The 20311-nt window shown below is 36.2% G+C and overlaps 1 protein-coding gene and 1 pseudogene across 2 annotated transcripts in view; both read left to right on the top strand.

Annotated features, from left to right (window-relative positions):
* LOC111142796 (epidermal growth factor receptor pathway substrate 15) overlaps nt 1–20311 on the top strand; it is a 147200-nt gene that overhangs the window by 54347 nt on the left and 72542 nt on the right. For both annotated transcript variants that reach the window (XM_022496106.1, XM_022496105.1), the window contains exons 9-12: nt 7939–8028; nt 9005–9150; nt 10965–11121; nt 15202–15287. In XM_022496106.1, the coding sequence (XP_022351814.1) occupies nt 7939–8028; nt 9005–9150; nt 10965–11121; nt 15202–15287 (479 nt within the window). The remainder of the gene's footprint in view (nt 1–7938; nt 8029–9004; nt 9151–10964; nt 11122–15201; nt 15288–20311) is intronic.
* Nucleotides 18932–20015, top strand: LOC111143627 (annotated as a pseudogene).

Raw genomic sequence — 20311 nt, 5'->3', positions numbered from 1 at the left:
GAGATCATAAGCAGGCAGAGAGGCAGGCAGAGAGAGAGGGGGGGAAGCAGGCTCCCTGCCGAGCAGAGAGCCTGACTCGGGGCTTGATCCCAGGACCCCGGGACCAATGACCCAAGCCGAAGGCAGAGGCCTCAACCCACTGAGCCACCCAGGTGCCCCCCACCCCCCCTTTTTCTTTTTTTAAAGATTTTATTTATTTATTTGACAGAGATCACAAGTAGGCAGAGAGGCAGGCAGAGAGAGAGGGGGAAGCAGGCTCCCCGATGAGCAGAGAGCCTGATGCGGGGCTTGATCCCGGGACCCTGGGACCGTGACCTGAGCCGAAGGCAGAGGCTTTAACCCACCGAGCCACCCAGGTGCCCCGTTACATTTGTATATACTTTTAGCTTGATTAGATTATGCCCAGAGAATGTGGTCTTTAAAATCTCTGTTCAAAAATTTCTTGAGGTTTTTTTTTGTTGCCCAGTTCGTGACCTGTTTTTACATATGTTCCCTGGATGTGTCAACATTTCTGTTTGGGAGATAATTAGACCTCTATAAACTCATCATATCAATTTTATTGAGTATGTTTCTGTTTTGCCTTATTTTTCTTTTTTTGCTCTTTCATAAGTTTTATTCTATTTATAGCCTAAGAGCCAACTAAAAATAGGAAGAGTAAATATTACTACATTTGGGGAAAAAAATACAGAAGTGGAAACTTAAAGTGACTTGAGTTGATGGTCCTAAGTCCCTAGTATTTTTATTTTAATTTGGGTGATAGTTGGGAAGTGGCAGGGGATATACCCCCTCACAGTGGCGACAAAGTTTTTCCTGGCTACATGTTTGAAGTTGATTCAATGTTTGTGTGGTGTTTTTGGGAGAGAAAATGATACTTTGAGATTTGGCTGATGCTGTACTTTGAACGACTGTCCAACTCTGTATGTTAACTTTTTATAAATAGCTTTTGTGTTAAGAGTACTGGCATAAAATCTGGGGCTCCTGGGTGGCTCAGTGGGTTAAGCTTCTGCCTTCGGCTCAGGCATGATCTCAGGGTCCTGGGATTGAGCCCTGCATCAGGCTCTGCTTAGCAGGGAGCCTGCTTCCCCCTCTCTCTACCTGCCCCTATGCCTACTTGTGCTTTCTCTCTCTGTCAAATAAGTAAAAAAATCTTAAAAAAATACGGGTGTAAAATCTTCGCATTGGTAAGATTTGTAGAGGTATTTCTTTTTTCTATAACGACAACAATTAAAAATTTCAAAGAAGCATTTGTATAAGCACAGTTAAAAAAGATGGAGGATAGTATCATCCTCATTTGATTAACAGTAGTATGTGCTAAAGTAGGTGATTAAATACAGTTTATCTTATATGCCCTGAAGCCTTTTACTAGGTAACCTACTCTTTTTTAGAATAAGAGTAAACGTGTATTGAAAGAATAATTTAAGAATGAATGACACATTTATAAGAAGTTACTACTTAAAAAAAATAGTGAACATCCATATGCCTTCTCCTAGATTTACTAATTTTAACCATTTTGCACATTTGATTTCTTTCTGTGTGCATTCCTTAGAAATTCTTTCCAGCTTTATTATGCTTAGTGCCTTTAATTTTGGATTCCAGCTCATGTGATATATTTTTTTAAAGGTTTATTTATTTGAAAGAGAGAAAGTGTATACGAGTTGGGGGCAGTGGCAGAGAGGGAGGGAAAGGAGAAAGAATCTCAAGCAAACTCCCTGCTAAGCCTGGAACCTGAGGTGGGGAGATGGCTTGATCCCATGACCAAGATATCATGACTTGATCCCAGGGTCCTGGGATTGAGCCCCGCATCAGGCTCTCTGCTCAGCAGGGAGCCTGCTTCCCTTTCTCTCTCTCTGCATGCCTCTCTGCCCACTTGTGATCTCTGTCAGATAAATAAATAAAATCTTAAAAAAAAAAAAGGTATCATGACTTAGGCCAAAATCAAGAGTTGGGTGCTTAATCAACTGAGTCACTCAGGCACCCCTCCTGTGATATTTCTGCTGCCTCTGTTCTCTTTTTATCTGGATTACCTGATATTTCTTATATTTATAATGTATCTCTTGAAAACAGCATGTTGCTGTGTTTCAGTTTTTTACCTCATTTGACAATTTCTGTCTTTTAAGATAATGATACAGATACTGATTTTTATTCCCCCTACCTTGTTTAGTTAACATTATTGTTTTCTCTCTTTTTTTTCTGTTTCTGTTGTTGCTGGTTATCAAGTAGTGATTCATTGAATTTTCTGCTCTTATTAAAGTGGAAATTCTATTATGTCTATTCCATTAATGGTTAATAACACCTATCTCTGTACTAAATCATACTTATTTCTCCAGTAGCTGAAAATAAGTTAACCTTCACTCCAGTAAAACAAGTCCTTTAGATTATTTTCACTTCTGTCTTCTTTACCTCCTAACCCCAGAAGATTTTAGAACATTTTTTTTTAACTTAAATTCTAGATTTTACTCAGTTAATTTAGTTCTTTTGGTTCTAGGATTTTCCTTGTGGTTTTGTCAGTATCTGTAGTCTCACTAGCATTGTTTTGGTAGACTTTACCTGATAAATCTTTTCCATCTTTTTATTTGATGAACAACATAGTCCATACCATTTTTTTTTTAACTTTTCAGAGTCTGTAACTTTTTTTTAAATTGAAATAATATGATTAACACACAGTGTTGTATTAGTTTCAGGTGTCCAGCATAATGATTCAACCATCCTATACGTTGCTTCGTAACCACAATAATCACAATAAGTATAGTTACTGTTACCAGACAATGTTATTACACTCTTATTGATTATATTCCTTATGCTGTGATTTTCATCTCTGTGACTTATTTTACAACTGGAAGTTTGTACTATTTAATCTCTCTTATCTATTTCACCCATCCCTCCCCCCACGTCCCTCTTGGTAACTGCCAGTTTGTTCTCTGTATTTAAGAGTCTGTTTTCTTGTTTGTCTCTGTTTCTTTGTTCTTTTATTTCTTAGATTCCCCTCGTGAGTGAAATCATGGTATTTGTCTTTATCTGACTTATTTTACTTAGCATCATATTCTCTGGGGCCATCCATATTGTTGCAAATGGGAAGATCTCATACTCTTTTTTATGGCTGAGTAATATTCCCATGTGTGTGTACGTGTGTGTGTACAGACCACATCTCTCTAACCATTCATCTCTTGGTGGGTACTTGGGATGCTTCCATCTCTTTGCTATTGCAAATAATGCTGCAATAACCATGGGGGTGCATACATCTTTTTTTTTTTTTAAGATTTTATTTATTTATTTGACAGAGAGAGATCACAAGCATGCAGAGAGGCAGGTAGAGAGAGAGGAGGAAGCAGGCTCCCTGCTGAGCAGAGAGCCCGATGCGGGGCTTGATCCCAGGACCCTGAGATCATGACCTGAGCCGAAGGCAGTGGCTTAACCCACTGAGCCACCCAGGCGCCCCACATCTTTTTGACTTAGAGTTTTGTTTTCTTTGGGTAAATACCAGTAGTGGGAGTTACTGGATCATAGGGTATTTCTGGTTTTAATTTTTTGAGGAAACTCGATACTGTTTTCCACAGTGGCTGCTCCAATTTATATTCCCACCAACAGTGCATAAGGATTCCTTTTTCTCCACATCCTTGCCAACACTTGTTATTTCTTGTCTTTCTGATTCTGGCTAGTCTGACACATGTAAGGCGATACCTTGTTGTGCTTTTTATTTGCATTTCCCTGGTGTCTCCTTTAGTATATGATATTTTTTCTGTCTTGCTTCTATGACTTAGGTGCACTAGCTAGGTATCCTGTAGAATGTCTGCCAATCTAGGTTTGTCAGACGTTTTTCTCATGGATAAACTAGGGGTATGGGTTTTTGGAAAGAATATCAAAAGTGTGATAATGACTTTTTCATCACATTTATCAGGTGATATGTAATGTCCACATGCCATTAATGGTGATGTTAATCTTTGTCACTTGGTAAAGATGCCGTTTGCCAGATTTCTTCACTATGAAGTTAATGTTTCCTCTTTTCCTGTTCTGTTCTCTGGAGAGGCAGACTCATGACTTTTTTACTTTGTATTCTGTCTTCATATCTTTGTACTGGGTTTTACATTCTTAATAGGCCTTAAATTTTTCTGTCAAGTAAGTGGTCTAAATTTTTGTCAGTAGCATTTGTTGTGTCCTCATGTGAAATGTTTTTGGCACTTTGAGACTTATTAACTGTATTTGTATTAACATGTTCCCATTGTACTGAAGTCAACTTGTTACATGGTTGCTGATTCTACCAGGTGGTAAACATAAAAGGTCTTTCTAGTTTTCTATTTCTGGTGCCTAGCACACTGCCTGGTGGCTAGAGATTTCTCGGTAAATATTTTGTTGAATTAAATTGATGAAAAAAACTTGTATAACTTGGAATACATAAGAAATACCCATTATTTTCATCCCAGAATGCTATTTTGAGAAATTAAAACTGGCAGTTCAAGTAGATGAAGGAACAAATAAAACTCTTAAGGAAACTCCTAAAATACTGGTTCTCAAAGTATGGTCTCCCATCAGCAACATCAGCATTACCAGAGAACTTGTTAGAAATGCAGATTCTCAGGCCTTAGCCTAGCCCAACTAAATCAGAATTTCTGGGGTAGGGTCAAAGAAGCCCTCTTAGAGATTCTGATACCCACTAAAATTTGAGATATATTCACTAAAAGCACAGAGAATAAAAAGAAAATAAAGAAGCTACTGGTAATTGACTGCAGTAGTAAAACTAAATCCCCTCTTCCCTGCTATCACTGAGAAAGCTTAGGCTTGATTTTGCCAGATTTCATTCCTTTCCTTTCCCTCTCTCTCTTTCTTTTTTTCTTTCTCTCTCTCTTTTTCTTTCTTTCTTTGAATATGGTGCATCATTTGATTTAGTTGCTATATTTGTTTCAACGTCAGGCTTTGATGAGGCTAAAGTACAATATAATAAAAAAAAAAATCACCCAGCAGTATGCTGTTCACTTTCTTGTTATTTTATTTGCTAGAAAATTTTTTGGCTTCACTTTTGTCAGGGAAACTATTTTCAGTGCAACATGAAATTAATGATAATTTTTTTTTTAATTTCCAAAAAATGTGTTGCCTGTTGGCAGCAGATAGCTGACATGGCCTTTTTGCTTCTAGTGTCTCCTTTTCCAGGAAATGACTCCCATCTGTAGCGAGAGGAATGCTGACCTTTAATGTGCATGTTAGTCACTTCTTTTTGCTCAGTGCCAATTTAATAATATTGCCTATATCATGAATTTGGTTGAAAGTATGTGCTAGCCAGATGGTTTTCACTCTGGAGTTTCAAGCTTTTGAAGATAATAAAGTTTGTGTGTTTCTAAAACTAAATTGAATTCTTCAAGTTGACTAGCGAATGGGAAGAGGAGAATTCTTGGTTTGGGCCAAATGGTTAAATATGGTCCCAGGACAAAGAGCATCAGCATCCCTGGAGACTTCTTAGAAATTTAAAATATCAGGCCCAACCCAGACTTAGTGATTCTAGAATTCTGGGAGTGGAGCCTAGAAATCTGTGCTTTATAAAATTGTTCAGGTAATTCTGATACCTGCTACAATTTGGGACCCACTGGGTGAAAGGTTAGTTTTATCCCTTGTAGAGAACATGGTGTTATAAAATTACATGTGTACTCCTAATGAAGCTGATAAATCTGAGAAAAACCAGAGCTTTGTAGCCAGATCTTTGTTTGAATCCTATACTATCAGTTCTTTAAAGGATATTAGGCAAGTTACTTGGTATTTCTGAGCTTCAGTTTCTTCATATATAAAATGATATTTCTGAGGGCGATTTACAGACCTGTACCCCTGGGGCTAATAATACATTATATGTTTATTAAAAAATAAAAAAATTTAAAAAATGTTATTTCTAATCACAGAAATCAGGGATCAGTGTTGTTGTATTAGGTGCTCAGTAAACACTGATTTGAAAGTCCCATAAAACTTAACTTAGAATTGTAAGCAAACTTTTTTGGGGACAAATGTTATTTTCAGTGGAAGAAGAATAATTAAGAAGTACTTAAGCTTCTTCCCAGTTGCTCTTGGAACCTTTTGTAGGTTCCAGGTTGTTTTGAGCAATTTCATATGCTTGAAGATTGTCGTGGAAACTATCTTTTGAAGGTCTTGAAGGTGCCTTGACATTCTGTATGTAGGTTGTTCCACTTTGTGCCAGTGCTTTATGTATTTAATAATTAAAAATAATTTTTAATAGGTAATACATTCTCATGGGTGGGAAATCAGTACAATATAAGAAGATATTCAATGGAAAAAACTCAGTTCCATCCTTGCCCTCAGTGCTCCATTTATATGCATTCTATAACCAACCACTTTTCTTAGTTTCTTGTTCATTCTTCTAGACTTCTAAAATGCAAATAAAAGCACATATGAATAATCATTATTCCCTTACTGCAAGAGATAACACACTATACACACTGTTAGACACACTAACACTGTACTTGGATAGCTTCACATAGAGAGCTCTATGTTTCTTTTTTTTTTTCCCTCCCAGGTTAGCTTTATTGAAGAACTACTTTACATACAGTGAATTGCATTCAATTTAAGTGTATAATTTGATGAGTTTTTTTTATTTATTTTATTTTATTTTATTTTATTTTATTTTTTAATATTTTATTTATTTATTTGACAGAGAGAGAGATCACAAGTAGACGGAGAGGCAGGCAGAGAGAGAGAGAGAGAAGCAGGCTCCCTGCTGAGCAGAGAGCCCGATGTGGGACTCGATCCCAGGACCCTGAGATCATGACCCGAGCCAAAGGCAGCGGCCTAACCCACTGAGCCACCTAGGCGCCCTATTTTTTATTTTTTTTTAAAGATTTTATTTATTTATTCGACGGAGATCAAAAGTAGTCAGAGAGGCAGGCAGAGAGAGAGAGAGAAGGGGAAACAGGCTCCCTGCTGAGCAGAGAGCCCGATGCGGGGCTTCATCCCAGGACTCTGAGATCATGACCTGAGCCGAAGGCAGAGGCTTTAACCCACTGAGCCACCCAGGTGCCCTAATTTGATGAGTTTTGATAATTGTATATTATTTGTGAAGGTACCACAGTTAAGATAATGTTTTTAATGGTTTTTTGTGTGTTGGTTTTCTTTTTGTTTCATAGTATTTTATTGTATAGCTGTATCATAATGTTTTTAAACCAGTCTTTTGTTGTTGACCACTTGGGTGCTGCTACAAAGAATTCTGTGATTAACAGTCTTTTTCACACAGTGTTTTTTATGTAGGCAGGTAAGTCTGAGGATAGATCCCAGATGGGGGATTGCTAAGCCAAATGAGAAATAAGTTTGGTAGTTGTTGCCAATTTGTCCTTCATAGGCTTGGTATCAGTTTGAGCTCCCACTAGCAATGTCTGAAGGTGCCTGTTTGCCTAGTCTAGTTAACAGTGTACATTATGAAACTTTAGATATTTGCCAATAAGTGGAAAATGTATTTTAGTATAGTTTTAATTTGAAGTTTTATGAAAGTGAGCATATTTTTGTATCTTAAAGAGTAGACAGTCTGAAATTCTTACTTTCCTGTAAAATATCTGTTTTTACTCTTTACCCATTTTCCTATTGGATTTTACCTTTTTCTTCTGTTAATTTCTAGGGACCCTTTTTAGGAAGATTAACTCTTTCTTTGCAGATACCTTTTCCCCAGGTTGTTTGCTTTTGACATTGCAAGACTTTTAGTTGAAGGGTATGTGTCTGACTTTTTGCTACTTTGGATATCTTCCTAAAAGTTGCTTGGCTTTGATTTATTTCCTTTTCTCCTTTCTTGTTTTCCTCCTTTTCTTCTTTCCCAGCCTAATTTCTTTAAAAAAAAAAAAAAAAAATTTTTTTTTGAGACAGTTTGTAGCTGCTTTGTTGTTGAACAATGATCAACTCAGTGTGTGGATGTCGTTAAATGAATTTAATATATATGACCCTGGTTCATTTCTCTTGAAGGCCATGTTTTTGGTATATTGCGCATTGGAGAAAGAACCTGTGCCAATGTCCTTGCCTCCTGCCTTGGTGCCACCTTCTAAGAGAAAAACGGTCAGTATATCAAGCTCTGTGCGGTTGGTCCCCTCGTCAACATCAGCCGAGAAACCTTACCAGTCTTTACCACCTGTAGGCATTTTACCTACCAAAGCACCGTTAAGACAGGTATAGATCTATCAGTGTTAAAGGACTTTTTTTTTAAGTGCATGGCATTTAACAGTTGATTGCTTGATGAAGACAGAAGTAGAAATCAAAGGGATCAAAAATTTAGAGCACCCTCTGGTTGAATCTGCATAATATGATGTCCCGGCGAAGACATAATCCTCCTGCATTTGGCCTTACTTAGGTCATATGGATGTTTTATTGGCTTTGCTTTGATCTACCTGGACTTAGAGTTGGAGACAGAAGATATTCCGTGCTAATCTGGCATGCTTGCCCAGGCATAGTTAATAGATGTTTTTGTTTTCTTAATCCCTGGTTAACTCTTGATTCTTTGGGATCAAATCATCCAATTTTGGATTGTCCCGAGCCTTTTTTCCCCTCCAGCCTGATGCTTTTCAGGCTGCGTAAAGGAAAATAATGACAGGATATGCAAATCAGCTAATTCAGCTACAGCTATGAACGCTGAATGAAACTCTAAAAAATAAGGATTGAGAATTATCTGAATATTTTGTTTATACAGACTCTCCCAGTTACTCATCTTAATGTGGTCATTCATAAGTCAAGAGTTAACTATGCTTGAATTTATTCATTACTTGAAAGGAAAAAAGTGAAATGAGCATCTATAAGTATATCCCAACTGACCTGTATTTTTCTTCCGCAATTTTCTCTTCACCACAGCATTTTGATCAGGGTTGATGGAATGGTACACTATTGCTATAGTTAGTGGGATGGAATTGCTCAAAATTTTGACAGATACTATCATGGGTTGCAAGAATGACATTTCAAAGTCTGTTTCATTCTGACAGAAACACCTTATATAGCTATATATTTACTTGTTCTTATTACTCTTTTTATTTCTTTCTTGTAGTGGGTTGTATCCCCTGCAGAAAAGGCTAAATACGATGAGATCTTCTTGAAAACTGATAAAGATATGGATGGTTTTGTATCTGGATTGGAAGTCCGTGAAATCTTCCTAAAGACAGGTTTACCTTCTACCTTACTGGCCCATATTTGGTAAGATTTTATTTAAATTAATTTAGAAAATAAATATGGTTTTGTAAAACTCTAGTTTTGTGCATTCTTATTTTTAGGCATTTGTAAATTGGATAGTTATCTTTCAAAATTCTTTGCAGAGAAAATTTAAATATGAGAATTTCTTCTGGATAATGGATAAAAGCTTGAGAATGTATTACCTGTTTTATAAGTTGACAGTGTCAGTTAATGATTATTAAAATGTTAAAATGCTGCATTTGTTTATATCAGTTAATTAAGCTTAAATTTTTAAGGGAGAATCCAAAAATCTGAAATTTAGACAATGTACAGAAGAGTATCTTCAAGGTGTGCTCTTATAATCCTGTATGGCATATGTATACTTTTATACCTTTACATAGGGAGTACACACTTGGTCCTTAAAAAAGATGAACTTGAGTGTCTAGTGCATGTCATGTTAAATAAGACCATACATATGAAAATTTTAGTGTGCCTGTTGTCAGTCCACCTGACTATATTGGAGATTATGTTGAGGTTTTCAAGAGGCAGCAAACATCAGATGTGGAACCACATAGTTGCAAAGAGAAACTTAGAAAAGAACAAAGGAGGACAGTAGGTCTGCCTTAAGAGGAACAAGAACTCAAGACTGGGAAAGATGAAATATCTGTAACTAATAATAACTGCCACTTTCAAATGCTTAGGCCAGACAGTGTGCTCAATAAATGGCAGTTGTCATGGAATTGGCATTATGCCCAGACTTTATGTGCTTTACCATTTTTTTTTTTTAAGATTTTATTTGTTTGACAGAGAGAGACACAGCAAGAGAGGGAACACAAGCACGGGGAGTGGGAGAGGAAGAAGCAGGCTTCCTGCCAAGCAGAGAGCCCAATGTGGGGCTTGATCCCAGGAAACTGGGATCATGACCCGAGCCAAAGGCAGATGCTTAACAACTGAGCCACCCAGTGCCCCTGTACTTTACCTTTAATTCTCACTGTAACCTTGCAGAATGTGTGTTATCTCTACTTTATAGATAAAGAAACTAAGGCTTGAAGAGGTTAAAAAAATTTGTTCAAGGTCACAAGAAGAAACAAGTAGAGAAGCTGGAATTCAGGATTTCTTTGACACCTTACCCATAATCTGTTCATCAGGCCACATTGAGTTTCAGTGAATGAAACAGATCAGGACTTCAGAAAGCTGAGCTTTAAAAAGAAAGAGAGAGAGAGGGAGGGAGGAAGGAAGGTCAGAGAAGAAAACAGGATAAAACATTTGCTGTTTCTCTTCAAGTGATTTTGTAAAGCTTTCCACATTGCTGCCTTCTCTTCACATGTGATCTCCATTTGCAGCTGTTGTTTCTGCTTTGACTTGGTGATCCTTATATCCGCCTACTCCCAAGAGTTGCAGGAAGCAAGCCAACGTGGAAATTTTTGCTTGTTTTAGAATCATTCTAACGCCACTAATGACTCAAATTTGTTGAATCTTAGGTTTCATTTTTAACATCTTTTAATGTCGAGAATGTTGGGATTCTTTGGCCCACCACAACTCTTACTCTGTAATAGTTCTGGAAATTGGTAAGAAAGTACAAAGCAAACCCAGATAAGAGGCCTCTGCTCAGCACCAAGGTGAACATTCTCTTTCTCTTTTTTAAAAACCATTTTAGCTAATCTCTCTTTTCTAACATTTGAGTTTAAGTTTCGGGTAAGTCACACACAGAAGTAAGAGTTTCTTTTTTAACTCAACTGATCATTTTTAAAAAGCTACCTAGTCCTGTTCATTTTTCCCTGGATATTTAGAATAGCAGTTGGTAGCATTTATATTGTTTGTTTTGTTTATTTGTACAGGACATTATGTGACACAAAGGACTGTGGGAAGCTTTCAAAAGATCAGTTTGCCTTGGCTTTTCACTTGATCAATCAAAAGTTAATAAAAGGCATTGATCCTCCTCACATTCTTACTCCTGAGATGGTTCCGCCATCAGACAGGACCAATTTACAAAAGGTAAGACAACAGAAACTGGAATGTATTAACAAAAGGAAATAAGTGCTGTGTTAGATGACATACTTGATTTGAATGAAACAGTGGAGAAAATGTATCTGGCTATCAGTAGAGCAGTATACTGTTTGTGGTTTAGTTTGTGTCTATAAATATGTTCAGACGCCTTGTATGACATTGTTGGGCTACAGCTCGTTTACCCCAGCATTCATTACACATATGGCAAACATATTTTCCAATCTAAAAATTGGAAAAATGTGTCCTCCCCCCCCTTTCCCCTGTCTTGGATGTGTGAATTTTTATGAATAAGGTATAAAATTTAAATGAAATCTCTAAGCATTAAATTATTGTGTTTCATTTGATGATTCACCCAAAATAATACAAAATTGAAAACAAAATCTAGGAGATTATGATTGGTGTCAATTTTATATGTAAACAAGAAAAACATAATGTTGAGAAGTCTGTGTGGTTTTAGCTATGTAGATGACCTTATCCTGAGCATGGGGCCAAATTTCATATCTGAACAGCTAGAAGCAGGTTTTAGCAACTTCTGGTTTCTGGCCAGTAGTGGGAGTTTTCAAAACTACATTGTTTTAGCCATGCTGTGCCTTGATTTTTTTCTCTCCTCCTCTAGACATCCGTCCTAGCTTAGTGTATTTACAATATCTTGGCCTTCATAGAGCTTCAAAAGGACTTAACGTTTTCTAGAGGCTATTATTGCCTCTAAAAATATATACTTGGTATTTTTAAATATTTTATGGCCTATAAAGTAATTACCGCTGTGGTGATTTTTCAGAGTTAGATATAATAAAAGTTGTTAGATGTGTGGTATAAGGAGAGCTGTCTTTAAAATGTCAGTAGAATAGTTTGGTTTTGCAGTAATTTTGTCACATAGGTTAAAAAAAAATCCCATTTTAACCTAATAAAATTCAAAATTGATTTTTTTAATAAGTCAACTAAATGGAAATTTATAGCCACCAGGTATAGAAATTACTTCTAGGAGTTTTTAATCCTTAGTTTTAAATAAAATAAGTATTTGATTATCTCTTTTGTGAGTTTTAGGGACAGGGAGAGCATTTTCTGAAATTTTGAGATTTCTGGTGACATAGGATATAGGTTCCGTAAGTTGTGGAAAAGGCCAAAAGTGATGCCACCCAGAAAGATAAAAGTTACAGATTTGTATGTGTGCTCTCTGCTATAACTATATCTGAGTTGTTTCATTCCTGTTTTTTCACCTATGCAGACTGTTTTTTCACCTTGTCACCTTCATTTTATACCCACTAAATCTCCCTCCAGTGCAAAACTACAGATGTGACAGAGCTTTCTGAAGCAGATGACATTAGTAGACACCCCAGGTTGCATCTGCTCTACAGAGTTTTTAATAGATTTGTCTGAAGTCCATTCACTAGAGCATGGACACTTTTGGCTAATTATGTCAGATATCAATATTATACATTAAAATGGGATTTTATCATTATTGTCTTATCTATTAACCCAACTTTTTAACCTTAAGTATTTAAAGTTTGCATTTGTTTTGTCTTTCGAATAATCTCTCTTCTCTTTATAATCTGATTTTTTAGAACTGCATTTTTTTGCAGCTTTGACTAATCTTTTTTTGAATATTGCTTTCCTTTCTGTGTTTTTTCTAGTTTGGACTATTTTTTCCATTCTGCAGCACTCTGCTTTTCGCCTTTCTTGTACTGTCAGTTTCTTAACTCTACTCTCTCAAGGTTAGAGCTTTACTTTATGCCTTTTTTAGCATTATGGTTTTTGGTTTATAATTTTACAATTAGAGGCTTTTTAAGTGGCAAAGTGGAATTTTTGTGTAATGCACAAAACAGGGTGAGACAAAATATTTTGGAAAAAGGGGACATGCTACATTTTTCTCCATACGCCCTTCTTATACTTTATATACTGTTAGCTGAACTTTGTCCATATTTCTTGATTGCATGCCATTTTATTACTTTAGAATGGGAGTTTAATTTCTGTGTTAGCAATTGAGGAGTGATACAAGCTATACCAAATACAGTACACTAGTCTGCCCTCTGGAGTCATCTGTGGTATCACCTAACTTGTTTGAGGTTAAACTTACTTGTCTCACTCTTCTTATCTGATGATATTTTTAATAGTGAAAGACTGTCAGCTGTGAGTCACTTTTTTGAGCTGGAGTAGCAGAAGAGGTGTGGAAGTCATCAGTTTCTTGGTATACTTGGACCTTTCATAGCGAATTTCTCAGTAGCAGTTACTCTTGGTGTAAAAGTGAGATGAAGTCCTGATTTTTCATTTTGTTCAACAGTCAAACTGTCTGACCAGACAGTTTATATATCACGTTTAGACAGACTTAAAATCCTAGTGAATACCTGTCACATTCAGAAATCCACTTTAAAATTTCTAATTTAATTCAAGATGATAATGGTCTGGGTATTAGTGAAACACAGTAAACCAGTAAGAGGTACATTTGATAAAAATTTGTAGTTAATAATAAAATTGAGACTAGCATTAATTGAATCCTAACAGATGAATTTTGGTATTGGTAGACAAAACATCTGAGGACTAATAATGCAATGTGCCTAAAGAAATACGGAGGGAGTTATTTGCCAAATTTTATCGACATACCTGTTTATCAAGTTGGCTTTTAGGGTGATGGTTTCATTTGCCCTAAATGATCTTGATATCCAAGTGCCAAGGTGCATACTGTGAAATAGATTTTAATTTAATCAGAGGTCTCCTAAGCAATGTCTCCTATTAGCTGGGTTCATCTTTAGGCAGGTGCTTTAAATCTAGTTACTTAGCTCTAAAATGGGGTTACTAATAATACCGGCCATACTTAATAACCCAGTTTTCAGATTAGTTTGAGAATTGATTAATGGATTTGAAAGTGCTTAGTAAATTGTAAATCATCATATACATGTGAAGAGATGGGATATTGTGAACTTTTATGTTTCTTCTTCTGTTGTCCAAGTTGATGACATACATTAAGTCCATGATAAAATATGTATTAATTCTAAGTTTTATGTTCTGCTAATAAAGTCCTCAATGTATTTTAGTTCTACATGTTTAGGCCTCAATTTTAAAATTTCCTAATGGTGGTTATTCTGTTTTTTGTCAGTCTGGTTATAGCACTGGAGGTTGGTTAGGTGTTTGAAGGAGCAGTTATCTTCTTGTCCTGACTTCAGCCACATATATAACGAATCAAAAATGGTTCACAATCTTTGTGAGCCAGGGTGGAAGCAACTTATTGGGAGGTCATCCATCTTAAGGGCATATTCTGTTGAGTAGGTTAATTATAGTAATACCTTACATTTGTAAAATGTTACTAAGTTTTAGAGTGACATATACATTATTTATTTAATTTAATTTTTAAAGTGGGCAGGGCAGAGATTATTTCCCTATTTTATAGTGAAGATCATGCAGTTAGTAAAATGGCAGAGACCAGAATAAACCCAGGTACCATTCAGAGACCAATTTTGACACTTTCAGTATTGAAAGAAAACCATATGTAAAGGATGTCATATATGAAGACAGCTTCATATATGCTGATGTTAAAATTTACTATGGAATATGCTGAGCAGCTGCTTCTACTTTAAATAGAGTAGGCACCAAAATTGTTTAACAAAAGTAAATTTTGAATTGAATAAAATCAGCTACCATTATGATTCTGAGATTCAACAAAAATTTGTTTACTTACTCTGTGTCAGATGACACAAGTACTAATAAGTCACTATCCATCTCCCCAAGAAATTTATTCTTTAATGGAGGAATTAGTTTATAAATCTGGTATCTGCTTTACTTCAAGGTTTTAAACAGGTGCTAGAATAAAGTGACAAGGACTTTGGGCTCTCAAGTGGTGGTACCTATTATAGAGCAATAGCTTTTGGAGAATTTAAGGGAAAATGTCTCAGTTTATAACTGTGTGTGTGTATAAAATTATACTAGATATAATTTTCTTAAATGAATTTAAAGTATTAGTAATACTGTAAAATGTGTAATAATCTGTATCCATGTAGTGCTTTTGAAAATTTTTAATGCTTTACCATATATAGTTTTATAGTAATAATGTTATAATTGTGAACTTTTTGTTTTTAGAACATCATAGGATCAAGTCCTGTTGCAGATTTCTCTGCTATTAAGGAGCTAGATACCCTTAACAATGAAATAGTTGATCTACAGAGGTATGTAAACTAAAATTAAGCTGACTATGTAAATACACACACACACACACACACACACACACACACACACACATTTCTGTTTTTAATATGTATCTTGGTAAATTCTACTTTATTTAAGTACTGTGGTTCTTGAATTGGGAATCCTTGAATCCTGTTTCTTATTTTCCCTAGTGTACCCTAATTCATCAAATCTAAGGCAACCCTTTAATTGCAAGATGCACTCTTTTCTTATGTACCACTAAACTAAAAATCACTGCCAAATAAACAGTGGCATCAGCTATAAATACTATCTGACTTTAGGCCGAGAAAAATGTGTATCTTAGAATGAATGGAGTATAGTTTTCCTCCAGCTTTAGATATTTGAATAGCATATTAGAAAAACATTATTTAATACATTTTATGGAAGGAATGTTAAATGCATATACTGTGCAAAGAGGTTTCATAACTGTTATCTCATTTGCTTCTCACAGAAACTGTAGAGTTAGATTTTATTGTTCCTAGTTTATAGGTTAGGAGTTTAGGTGCTTAGGTTATTTTGCCCAGTCATACAAACCTTTCTCAGGACACTTGATTTGGAATTGAATCGTCTCTCTTATACATAGGCACTATGTAGAACAGACTTAAGTACAATTGGATTTGAATCTAAGTACAACAGGCACTATTGGTATTTCCTTAATTCCCTTGTTCCCTAGAAACTGTATGGTAATAGTGTAAAAATGACCTCCTGAGATTACTTTCTTAAAAATGAGACCATTTTTCCATCTACACAGTGTTGGGTTTAAGCATCATTTTGTATTTACACAAATCTTTTCTATTTTTAACCTTCATAACACTTTGAAGCAGGTAATGGCTGATACTTTATTTTATTGATGGTATTGAGACATAAGGGGGGTTGTACAATGATTGATCTGAGCTTTATAGCAAGAAATAGGGAATGATCTTTCCTCATTAAAACTGCTATAGGGAAACTTAATTGTTACGATTTTTCAGTTGCAACAAAGAATTCAACCCAAGCTAATTTAAGTGAGAGTGAATTTGCTGAGTTGTGAAATTAAGACCTCTTAGAGGTAGATAGAGATGGCTTAAGGAATAGCTTCATACAGGGGCTTAAATGATATAATCTGTTTTCTTGCTCTGTTTCTTGTCTCCACTTCCACTGGATTGTTCATTCTCAGATGGAATTTCTCATTATATTGTCAAAAGGGCTGTAGCATACTTAGCCTCGTGTATTTGTAATTTTAGATCTAGTAGAGTACCTCTTTTCTGGCAGTTCCTGCAAAAACCCTAAGATTCCATATTATTGTACTCGCTTAGGGCCATGCCGGTCTCTGAAATAGTCAGGGGCCAGGGAAAGTGTAGTTTATTGATTTGCCATGAACTCTGTCATGGAGTGGTGGAAGGATAGTTTGTTACCAGGACCACATAGAGGAGAGGGTATCCTGACATGAAAATTCTGCCAGAAGGAGGCATGAATTCTGGGGAGGTAAATGCTGCTAAAGGCGGCATAGCTTTAAATCCGTAGTAATTTCGGTGATTAGCATTAGTATCATCTATCTCTTTGAACAGTATGACTTGACATTCTATAAATGTAAGTCTGGGCACAGTGTCATTGTGTAGTTTTTTGTTTGTGTTTTCTTTTTTGTTTTTAATTTTTAATTTTTATTTATTTTTTAAAAAGATTTTATTTATTTATTTGACAGAGATCACAAGTAGGCAGAGAGGCAGGCAGAGAGAGAGGAGGAAGCAGGCTCCCCACTGGGCACAGAGCCCGATGCGGGGCTTGATCCCAGGTCCCTGGGACCATGACCTGAGCTGAAGGCAGAGGCCTTAACTCACTGAGCCACCCAGGCGCCCTGTTCTTAATTTTTTAAAATTCAGTCTTGAGTTTATCTGCCTTCTAAGTTCTGTGCTGTTCTTATTTCCTGCGCAAAAATTGGACTTTGTCTATTTACATAAAGCCTCTACACTTGAAATCACACAAAGTAACAAATAAAAACAGAAACAAAACCCTTGGGGATTATATAGTCCAATTTTTTCCTTACTTATGAAAACAATTCAGTCACAGATCACGCCAGCAGTAGTGCTGGGTGGCACCCCAAGTCCAGTTGTGTTAAGTTATAGTTCTGCATTCCTTCTATTATATATTTGCCTCTCATTAAGGTAGCAATTTTGGGGGCACCTGGGTGGCTCAGATGGTTAAGCATCTGCCTTCAGCTCAGGTCATGATTCCAGGGTCCTGGGATCAAGCCCTGCATTGGGGTCCTTGCTCAGAGGGAACCCTGCTTCTCCCTCTCCCTCTCTGGCTGCTTGTGTTCCCTCTCACACTGTGTCTCTCTCTGTCATATAAATAAATAAAATCTTTTAAAAAAAAAAAGCAATTTTTTATTTTGGTTCAGAATAAAAGAAGTAAACATTTCATTATTGAGTCTATAATGGTGTGTAGACTTTTCATGTGGTCTCTATATGGTCCATTAGCATTTTGCTTGCCTTATGTGTAATATACATTGTGTTCAATGTATATATACAGCTAGATTTGAAAATACTTGTCCTCTGTGCCTCTTGTAGATATGCCCCAATATTCTAGGACTTGCTTGGCTTCCAGCAGTTGTTGACATATGAAATGTTTCTGTAGTGAGCTTTAATAGGAAGTAGAGCATCATACATAAAGCGTTCTTGCCAGTGCAGACATTTCTAATATTAGTTACATTTTTGTAAATTGAACTTTCACTAACTTTTAATAACCATAATGTTAAGATATACTAGTGACAGTCCTTTATAGTGAATTGCAACTAAAACATAAAAATATATCTAACATTTTCTGACTATCTTATTAAGAAAATCACAGAGCTCCACAACCTTGTTTTTAGGTTTTAGTCCCATAGTATAAATGTGTAAAACACTTATACATGATTTGGCATTTGTGAAAATATTTTCCCTAGGCTTTTCTTTAGATGAGATCTACAGTGTAGGCAAACGTCTATCATCTGTCAACTCCACTCATGTCATAATGAGATTCATCAACCCATGCTAAAATTATGTTGTTAAAATTCACTTTTGTAAATGGTGTTAGGTCACTATATCACCAACTCTTCAAGATACTACATTATAAATCTTGGTTTCTGTGATTGTGAATAACAATTTTTTCTGTGCCATAGTATTACTCTTTAGCTTTTGAATTGTTTATTAATATATCAGGATGTGGTAAATATAACTATAAAACAGGAAAAAAGAATTTAAGCAGATTTTGCTTATGGCTTTTACTAAATTGCTGTCTGACAAAAGATTAGCCTCCCCCTCCCTTTTTTAACGATTTTATTTACTTATCTGCCAGAGAGAAGGAGAGGGAGAGAACAAGCAGTGGGAGCAGCAGGCAGAGGGAGAAGCAGGCTGAGCAAGGAGCCTGATGCAAGACTATCCAAGGACCCCAGGATCATAACCTGAACTGAAGGCAGATGCTTAACTGACTGAGCCACCTAGGCATCCCAAGATTAGCCCCTTCGTATTTGCTGGTTTTTAGATGAAGATCTATAATTTCAGTCCAGTGACCAAACCTGCAAATAAATAATACATAGTACAGAATCGTAATGACTATGTAATGAATATAGTGCTTTACCAGTTTATTTTTCCCCTCTGTGATCGTTATAATGCATACTAGTAAGCATTTTGAAATAGAAGAGCATAATGAGAAAAGAGTATGTTTCTTAGAATAATATTTTGTTTTGACCATGGAAAATCAAAAGAGATAAGAAAAGCAATATATATAACCTAAAGAGTTAGTTGGGTAAAGAATGTTCTTTGTTACTAGCCAGAAAATGAGACGTTTCCATCTCTGGTTCATGAAGTTGTTTTCTAGTTGAAAATATGAGAGTTTGAGGCAGGTTGCCTTTTTGTCATTTTTTTCTTTACATTTTTAATATAATTCCTTCAACATTTTCTATATAGGAATTTAATTATGTCAGCCAGGTTAAATTAGCATGATATTTTTAACCTAAAGAAGGAAAAGCAATAGTTGTAATACCAGGGTAGTGGTGCTTGGAGCCTCGTGGGCTCAGTGCTGTTTGTTATTGGCAGTCCACTGCGCGCACACCAAACCGCAGCAGTGGCACCCCCATCTGCTGTTCCAGCCCCTGTGCTGGTACAGCCACCCTCACTCCCTTTGCTCCATCTCCTTTTGTTTGCACTATAGCTTATCAGCTGACCATAGAACAGATTGCTGAGTTTAGGGAAGCTTTCTCTCTATTTGAAATAATGGTGATAGTACCATCACAACAAAGAAACTTGGAACTGTCATGAAGTCAGTGGGTCAGAACCCAACAGAAGCCAGATTGCAGGATATGTTCAACAAGGTGGAGGCTTATGGTAATGGCACCATTGACTTCCCAGAGTTTTTGACTATGATGGCTAGAAAAATGAAATATACAGTGAAGAAGGAATTGGTGAGGCATTGTGACAGGTCTTTGATGGCAGTGGTTAATCAATGTGGCAGAACTATGTCATGTCATGAGAAACTTAGAAAAACTAACAGATGAAGAAAATGTAGAGGAAATAATAAGAGAAGTGGATATTTATGGAGATGGGCAAGTCAACTGTGAAGGACTTGTACAGATAATACTGCAGAATGACCTGCTTTTAACTCCTTTCCCCACTGCCAGAAGAATCAGATTGAATCTTTTATTTACCTCTTGCCCTCCCCACCGCCAAGTTCATTTACTCATTGTTTCTAGATAGCAGAACTGAATGTCAAAAATGTGTTCTGTCCATATACACAAAATTTACATGTATTGCCTGGTGGCCCTGTCTCTTAAAGAACAAGCTATATATCAGTTTTATAATATAAATACTTATACTCCCTTAATGATCAGGATGTACTTAGTGGACTGCTTATAGTTCCATTTGCTAATGATTAATTCACTGGGCTGGCCAGTTTTTCATGCATACAGCTTGACAATTGAGTACATTCAGGCATTTGCATTAAAACTGAAAAATGAAAAAAAAAAAAACAAATTTAAAACCTTATTCAAGTG

This window comes from Enhydra lutris, unplaced genomic scaffold, assembly GCF_002288905.1.
Source record: "Enhydra lutris kenyoni isolate GAN:26980312 unplaced genomic scaffold, ASM228890v2 scaffoldscaffold9, whole genome shotgun sequence".
Taxonomy (NCBI): Eukaryota; Metazoa; Chordata; class Mammalia; order Carnivora; family Mustelidae; genus Enhydra; species Enhydra lutris.
This window is presented reverse-complemented; position numbering and strand designations above follow the sequence as displayed.